At 36.4% G+C, this 8,095-nt stretch overlaps 2 protein-coding genes across 5 annotated transcripts; one reads left to right on the plus strand and one right to left on the minus strand.

Moving 5' to 3' along the window:
* The first annotated feature begins 304 nt into the window (after positions 1-304).
* Positions 305-3,254, plus strand: LOC132613431 (disease resistance protein RGA2-like). The gene is made up of 3 exons (XM_060327453.1): positions 305-2,797; positions 2,946-3,089; positions 3,183-3,254. The coding sequence occupies exons 1-3, from the start codon at positions 305-307 to the stop codon at positions 3,252-3,254; spliced, it is 2,709 nt and encodes a 902-aa protein (XP_060183436.1).
* Positions 3,255-3,866: 612 nt separating this feature from the next.
* Positions 3,867-5,950, minus strand: LOC132614347 (protein DUF642 L-GALACTONO-1,4-LACTONE-RESPONSIVE GENE 2-like). 4 transcript variants are annotated; one of them, XR_009572271.1, is made up of 2 exons: positions 5,381-5,950; positions 3,867-4,595 (listed from the first exon to the last, which is right to left on the minus strand). XR_009572271.1 is itself a non-coding variant. In XM_060328773.1 (2 exons), exons 1-2 carry the CDS (start codon positions 5,417-5,419, stop codon positions 4,072-4,074), a joined length of 582 nt encoding a protein of 193 aa, XP_060184756.1. In that variant the 5' UTR covers positions 5,420-5,906; the 3' UTR covers positions 3,867-4,071. The 4 variants fall into 4 exon arrangements, 2 of the variants coding, with proteins under 2 accessions (XP_060184756.1, XP_060184757.1); XR_009572270.1 differs by lacking the exon at positions 5,381-5,950 and adding an exon at positions 5,040-5,342; XM_060328773.1 differs by having other exon boundaries at positions 5,362-5,906.
* Between the last annotated feature and the right edge of the window lie 2,145 nt (positions 5,951-8,095).

Below are 8,095 nucleotides of genomic sequence, written 5' to 3' on the forward strand. Positions count from 1 at the left end.
ATTACTCCCTAGACCCACTCGTGGGAATACAGGTGTGTTGTTGTTATTGATTTATCGAATATGGAAATGCTGCAGCACCTTCTATGACTGACATTGGTTTAGTTCAAGGAAACTTCCAGTTTTCTAAAAGCAGTTCTCTTTTTCTCTTTTCAAAGTTGTTGATGTTTCTTCCAGTTTTCATCTTTCCACCAAGAAAATTATGACCCACAATTTTCCCATTAGCCAAGAAGACTCAAAATCTCTTCAGTTTGTACTTTACTTTCTCTACCAAAGGAAATTGTAAACCAAGAACCAACCTTTCTTTATGGATCTTGTTCAAGAATCTGCAACTTTCCCTTCCATCACCATGGATGAGAAGGTTCTACTAGATATGCTTCTAATGAAGTTGCGCTCTGTTGTTAACATTGCAAGGGCTTTGAATATGGAGGCCCAGCTCAGAAAACTAGAGTTCTTTCTTCGATCAGCAGATGAATATTATTTTTATAATGCTGAGAAGCTAAAGCTCTTTTTTTATGATGCTGAACTTGTCATTGACGAGTATGAAGTTTGGTCTTTGCAAAACCGGTTGCTTCCCAGTTCGACATCATCAAAGATCCGTGGTTTTTTCTCTTACATTGCCTATCGAATACGATTGTGGCTTGAAATTCGAAAGCTCGTTAAGAAATTGGATAAGATAGGCGGGCACCCAATGATGGTCCCGCAGTGTAGTATTGGTCCTTATAGAGCAAGAGGGCTTATGCATGCACGTGCATTTGTACATTACTCTGGTATTGTGGGGAGGGACATCGATAGAGATAAGGTTGTTGAAATGCTTTTAAAATCAGGAAATGAAGCTACCCTTTTTGTACTTCCCATTGTTGGAGTAGGAGGCATTGGAAAAACTACTCTTGCAAAATTGGTGTATAATGATCCAAGGATTGTTAGTCATTTTCAATTGCGTTCGTGGGCTCATGTGTCTCGCGTGTTTAAAGTGGATAAATTGCTGGAACAAATTGTGGAGTCAGTTAGAGAAGATATATGTGAGAATCTTGATATGAATGAACTACAGAATCTAGTTCAGGAGACTTTGTATGAAAAGAATTATTTGATTGTTTTAGATGATGTGTGGAATGAGGATCCAGTGAAGTGGGATGAATTGAAGAAGTTGTTGATGGTGGGTGCTTGTGGAAGCAAGATTCTTGTAACTACAAGGTTAGAGGAAGTAGCTTCGATGATGGGGACGGTTCCTGCATACTGTTTGAAGGGTTTATTGAGTGAAGCTTGTCTGACTTTGTTCTTGAGAAAGGCATTTGAACGAGGTCAATCTTCACTATATCCAAATCTCATCGGGATCGCGCCAGATATAGTGCAGAAGTGTGAGGGAAATCCCTTAGTCTTAGAGGCTGTAGGATCTTCATTGTACAAGAAAACTGAGGAATCGCTGTGGAATCAAGTTAAAAATCATTGGAGCTGGAACTCAAATCAGTACGACACAGCTGCTCTGAGAATGATCTATGATGAATTGCCATCTAATCTCAAAGTTTTTCTTGCTTACTGCTCAATATTTCCCAAGGGCAGTGTGATAGAAATAGATAAATTGATACAGTTGTGGGTAGCAGAGGGTCTCATTAGTCAGTCTTCTAATGATACCGAAGATCCTGAGGCCATTGGGATTCGATATTTCCAAGAGTTATTGTCGAGATCCTTTTTTCGAAATGTTGAAGAATATCGTTCCGTTTTTACCTCAATCTGTAAATTGCATGACCTTGTACATGATCTTGCACTGTCAGCAGCAGGGGTTGAATTCTGTACGGTTAATTCTCACACACAAAACTTTTCTGATGAGGTCAGACATGTGGCATTTTCTGACTATGATTTGTCAGGCAAGGAACTGCCAGCATCCCTTCTCAATAACCAGGCATTAAGGACCATATCCTTCTCCGTCGATGGAATAGGGCCAATGAGTACATTATATGTTGAGAACTGCATAGCAAGATTCATGCAACTTAGGGTGCTAGATATGAGTGATTCATGTTTTGATGAGCTGCCTAGCTCTATTGGCGAATTGAAGTACTTAAGATATCTTGACATAAGTGCCAACGGCAGCATTAAAGAATTACCCGATTCGATTAACAAGTTGCTGAGCTTACAGACACTTCGAGTTTCTCATTGTGCACAACTTGAAGGGCTACCTAAAGATATTGGAAATTTGATCAGCCTAAGACACTTGCATATAACCACTAAGCAAGCATGTTTTCCTGATAAAGCAATTGGCTGCTTATCATCTCTTCGTTCTTTGTTTATTTACAGCTGCAACAATCTCGTATCTTTGTCTGAAGGTCTGCAACATCTGACTAGCCTTCGCACTCTGGCAATTATTGGCTGCCCAAGATTGACCTTTTTCCCAAGTGCTATGAAACACCTTACTGCTCTGGAGAATTTGTTGATTGTTGACTGTGAAGAGCTTACATTATTGGAGTGGCAAGATATTGAAGGACTAAGGATGCTTCGGTCATTGGTTATCGGAGGCTTACCTGAGTTGGAATCAAAAGATGTTCAATGTCTCAGGAACCTTCAAATGTTGGTGCTTGCAGGGTTACCAGAGTTGGTTACTTTGCCCCGATGGCTGGAAGGTGCCAATTCTACTCTACAATACCTGAGGGTGGAAAGGTGCCCAAATTTCGCAGCATTGCCAAAGTGGTTGGAAAATCTCACCTCACTTGAAAAACTTGAAATATTCAAGTGCAGTACATTATTTTCATCGCCCAAGGGGATGAGTTGCCTCTCTAACCTGAAGGTACTCCTCCCTAACCTGAAGGTACTTACGATCGACAACTGACTGATCTTGAGTTCAGAATGCCAAGGCAGGAAATCTCATATTTCTGAGGCTCCAATAAATGGAAACTGGACCAGTGATCCAACAACCCTTGGCTGGTTATCATGTTTCATTTTTATGTATTTTTCAGTTTCTTCAGTTTTTTTTCTTCCTATCTGCTTGTTTCACAGTCTGGATTGTGTTACTTATACAAATTGTTCTTATCTCGACTGTTAAGTGGCACTCTAACTGCTTTGTTTTATGGGAAAATAAGCTGAATTTCTTGGATTATCATGTGCTGATTAGTGTTATGCCTTAAATGGTGTTTTTTTGTGCCTATTATTTAGCCTTTGTGTCTGATAATCATGTAAACGTTGCGCCATCACAGGCAGAAGTACTTTGGAGCTATGTTGCTTGGACTCTTCAAAATGTTTCCGCACCCGTGTTGGATCCTCCATAAATGCACTACATTTGATGGATCCGACACACACCCAGCGACATTTCTGAAGAGTCCGAGCAACATGGCTTTGGAGAAGCCGGAGGTAAAATGTATCTAGTCATGATAAATATTACTAGTACTAGTTCATTTTGAATGTAATGCTAAAGGTGATTCAATCTTAAAGAGAACAGTGTACTGATTCCTGATTGCTAAGAGAAGCTTGTATGTAAAATATGTAACATTTCATGCAGCCAACCACAGGGCTGCTTGTTGTCTGCAGTGTTATTTTTGGTTTAACCATCCAGCATCAGAAGTCCACTAGGCTCGACTAATACAAGTTCGTGTCAAGTAGACCCACTAAGGTGGTAAGGCACTCCCTACTGCATATTATATTTGCTACTTCTTTTCTCAGCTATTAGGATCGCAACTTTACTTGATTCTTAGGTCCAAAGTAAAGAAGAAAGGACATGGATAATGATCAAGTCTTGTCCACAGCAGACACGTTTTGAATAATCAGAAATGAGGTTGCAAATTATTGGAGTCTAAACTTTTTAAATTCATGAACAAATTTCCATCACATAGAACATGAGTGATTTATTAATTTTTTATTAAGCACTCTGTGACTTCTAGAAGGAAACAAGAAAGGGATTTTACTACTTTTATTGGGTATATCATTCTTGTTCAGACTGAAAAACTTAAAAAAGACATAAAAACAATGATAGATATCACTACCCTTGTTCACACGTGTTCACCTGCTTGAAAAAAAGAAAGAAAAAAGAGTTCCTATTAAAACTTGTCTTCAAATTGACCTTCTCTGAGTACGGTCAATTCCTTCTGCTTATTTTCGGACATGAACGAGACTGACATCATCGATGACAGGTCCGCACACGTGACCAAAGCCATATATCTTTGTGTGATTGAATGGATTATAGAAAGCTACTGTTGTCCTAGTTTTATCTGCTTGGAACTCGAGGCTTGCAGTCTTGAACCACCCATTTCCTTGTGATACAAAGGAAACTTCTGTACTCGCCTTGCCAGCGAATGCTTGAACTGTCATTGATCCGTGGCAGTCATTGTTTGCATCGCCAATGGTGAAAGTCAGGTTGTAGAATTGCGTGGGGACTGTCCTTACGATCTGTGCAATGCCTGTTTCCCTTCCTCCTATTAACTCAACTGCTGCATTTCCCCAAGGCACTAAGAAATGCTTCGAGTCGATGTATTTCGCTGGTTTCATGAACTGAACCATCCATCCAGGGATTGGTGAGTACTTGTCTTGTTTCAAAGGCAGGACGAGCACCTCTCTCGAGAAGTTCTTGAATACATGAGGGCCAACTTCAAATCCACCATTTTTCACCAAGTTACCTGCAAATGTCCAGTAACAAGGTATTGCATCAGGATCTGATTTAAACATATCCGCGCTTCGCGCGATTGTGTAATATATATATTATCTTACAATTGTAAAAATCGAATGCAAAAAATTTATCAATAGATAAGTAAATAAAAGTATAATTATTTAGTTTAAAATATTTGTTTCACTAAAAAATAAATAGACAATATGAATTAGCAAAAAGTAAAATTAACACGTTAATAAGCAACTTAAGGATATAGGAAGAGGGATCGTTACTCTTTATTTAGCTTTACAGTTAGTTATAATTTAAAGGTCTGGGCATAGAATGTATATGGTGCTCATTCCTTGGAAATATTCCGGCAATTTTAATGAAGATGTTGGTCATAATAAAGTTACATTTTGCTTATCAATGACAAAACATAATGATATCAAATATTTCAGAGCAGTCAAAACATAACCTTACATATTTCAGCAATACTTGCTATCATTTGTTGTTGTTGTCTTTACGACTATAGGTAGATCTCAAGCGCTTCATTTGCATATTTCCCGTGAGCAATATTCATCATCCAAAAAATCAAACTTATAGAAGAGTAGGATTCGATCGGAATCAACACAAAAATACTTTAGTCATTGAAGTTGTAAAAGAATTCCAGAAAAGCTTTACTTAATCATCCAAAAGAACCATAAAAAAATGCATATGAGTGCAAAGGATTATAATAGAATTTTTTTTAAGTTATTTGTTCACTTTGAGAGTTATTTATTCTGCTTATCGGAAGTTACGTTTGTCGGAAGTTCGCACCTTCCAAGCTGGCAATATTTGAGCTTTGGACCCATGCATTTAAAACCTACGTACAAAGAATAAAATCAGTAGTGTTAGTGAATCCTGTTATGATAATTTCAGAAAATGAAGCGCACAAGAGGATGAAAGATAGATTCACAAAATACATGATAGATTAACAAAATACACAAAATAATTATGAAGAAGAAAATGGATGAAAGATAAGATGTACACAAATGTGAAGAGAAAGAGAACTGCTGTTTACTAAAGAATTGCTACAGATATGAAGAGCAAACGTTTCATTAACTGGAATTTAAAAATTATGTGTAATGTGTACGGTAATTCCACCATTATTTTAGCCGTTACACCTTTTCTTTTGGAAGGTAAAATTAATTACATATTTAATAGGAGAAATTAAATGATAAGCAAGGTCAAAATTTAATTATGACTTCCGAATTTTTTCTTCTGTGCAAAGAAATCGAAAGAAGGAGAAGGAAGAGACGGATTCCAAGAAATGAAACAAATGTCAATAATGAGGAAAGAGGCATTAATTGTTTTGGAGATTTTTAGAAGAGAAAATGAGGAAGTAATTCAAAATTCTGAGAAAAAAAGATAAATGGTGATACTGGCCAATGAGGCATGCCACATCACCTTTCTCATTCATTGATTTATAGCTATATATTGATTGATTACACCATTTTAATTAGCTGTTATGTTCTTCAGACTCTCCAAAAATGCTGCCACACTCCAGTTGGATCTTTCAAATATGTACTACTTTTGGAGCATCCAATACACACACGATGACATTTATGTGGCATCACTTGACTAGGTACGAAATTTAAAAAAGAAAAGGAAGACTTTTGAAATTTGTAATCCAAAATAAGCCTTAGATAAATGTGTGGCTGTGAATCATCTTATAAAGTTCTATTGTTTCTAAATATAGAACGGTGACATTCTTTTTAGGACAGATTAAAAAAAAGTGCTCTACATAAATTGGGACAAACGGAGGATAACTAAGATTTATTGAAAAAGATGATACAAGTATTGGTTTAATACATATGTAGCCCTTAAACTTGCCTGGATATTCTATTTAGACACTCAAACTATGTCATATTCCAATTGAGCACCTCAATTCCTACTTAAGTGTTTCAATTAGACGCTTTCGGTTCAAATTTTGAAACTTATTTTGCGTGTGTTTTCATTCATCTATTAGGTAGTTAAGTTAATCACATAAAATATGTCAATCTCCTTTAATTATACGCATTCACCTCAGTAGGCCGTGAAAGCCTGGACATTTTCTACTTGAGGTTGATGCGTATAATTAAAGGAGATGACATACTTAGCTTTATGTGGTTAACTTAAATACCTAATAGACCAATGAAAATACATGCAATTTTTTTTCCAAAATTTAAACCGAAAGTGTCTAGTTGAAACATTTTATTAGAAGTTGAGGTCTTTAATTGGATCAACAATTAGTTTGAATGTCTAAATAAAATATTCTGACAAGTCTAAATGGTTAACTATGTATTAAGCCTAAAGTATTCAACATGGTATCAAGAAAAATGAAATTCGTGAATAATGTTGTATAAAAGTAAATTTCTAATGTGATTTTATCTGAAAAAGTACAAGATTTGCTCTTTAGGTCCTGGAGCTGTCATCTATAAACTTCCTTGTCATGTAGTAACACAATAATTGATCAGTGAGCTCTGATCTCTGAACTCACATGTGATGTGGGATCCAACATACCATAAAAGTTGATGAGCCAGACTGAAATTACAAAGACTTATTTTAAGCACAAAATGACTTATAAGCTGGTCAGTCAAATACTAAAAAAAAATTGAGAACAACTTATAAGTTGTTTTCCGCAACTTATAAGCTAAGCCAAATGGGCTCTATATATATTAATAAAACTAAGATGAAGGATAAAACAGAAACTTTAAAAAATGTAGTTGGTGGGTGGGGGTGGTGGAGGGGTGGGTGGTTGTGGTGTGGTAGGGTGGGGGTGAGTGATTGTGGGTTGCGTGGTGTGAGGGGTAATGGGAGGTAGGGTGGGGGTGGGTGGCAGAGCGTGGGGGTTGGTGAAGTTCTCCACCTGTGTGTGAAATGTCCACTGAGAGGGAATTTGGTTATTTTGGACCAACTGGATAAACCGTGGCAAGCAAGTCCACATTTATCCACATCAAATATAAATCATTTGATATATTAAGAAAATTACAGAAGGATACCAAAACATTGATAGCCATACCTCAGTGGAGGAGATATATTTAGTGAGGAAAGCGAAGAGTATAATCTGTTTTCTATGTTTTGCTGAAAGTAACATCAAGAATGAAAGAGATGTACTCCATTATTTACTCGTTCCTTCAAAGTTATAATCCTACTACCAATTCGATTCTTAAATTAGAAATAAATTAATTCAACTTTTATTAGAAAAAAACAGATATGAAGCCATATGAAATGTAGTTTTAATTGCATTAAGATGTGGACTAATTAATGGTCAATGACGTGAGTACGAACTTGAAGATCATGATTTGATTCTAAACAATAACAAAAAAAAAAAATTCTAAGTGATTTCTTCTCATTAGCCTGAGTCTTACTGATTAGAGTTATCTGAAATCAAGATAGTAATTAAGTATCCAATAGAATAGTCAAGTTGCATACAAGCTGATTCAAACATTACTGTTATAGGAATATTATACTCCTTATATTTCAATTTATGTAGCACACTTTAGATTTCAA

Source organism: Lycium barbarum, chromosome 10, assembly GCF_019175385.1.
Source record: "Lycium barbarum isolate Lr01 chromosome 10, ASM1917538v2, whole genome shotgun sequence".
In the NCBI taxonomy this organism is placed as follows: Eukaryota; Viridiplantae; Streptophyta; class Magnoliopsida; order Solanales; family Solanaceae; genus Lycium; species Lycium barbarum.

What these genes read in the sequence shown, in the direction of transcription:
- LOC132613431 (XM_060327453.1), top strand. Translation starts at nt 305, where the DNA reads ATGGATCTTGTTCAAGAATCTGCAACTTTCCCTTCCATCACCATGGAT. An exon ending in TACTCCTCCCTAACCTGAAG is followed by an intron (nt 2,798 to 2,945) that starts GTACTTACGATC and finishes TGTATTTTTCAG; the next exon opens with TTTCTTCAGTTTTTTTTCTT. An exon ending in TGAATTTCTTGGATTATCAT is followed by an intron (nt 3,090 to 3,182) that starts GTGCTGATTAGT and finishes GCGCCATCACAG; the next exon opens with GCAGAAGTACTTTGGAGCTA.
- LOC132614347 (XM_060328773.1), bottom strand. Translation starts at nt 5,419, where the DNA reads ATGCATGGGTCCAAAGCTCAAATATTGCCAGCTTGGAAGGTGCGAACT. An exon ending in GGTGCGAACTTCCGACAAAC is followed by an intron (nt 4,596 to 5,361) that starts GTAACTTCCGAT and finishes GGACATTTGCAG; the next exon opens with GTAACTTGGTGAAAAATGGT.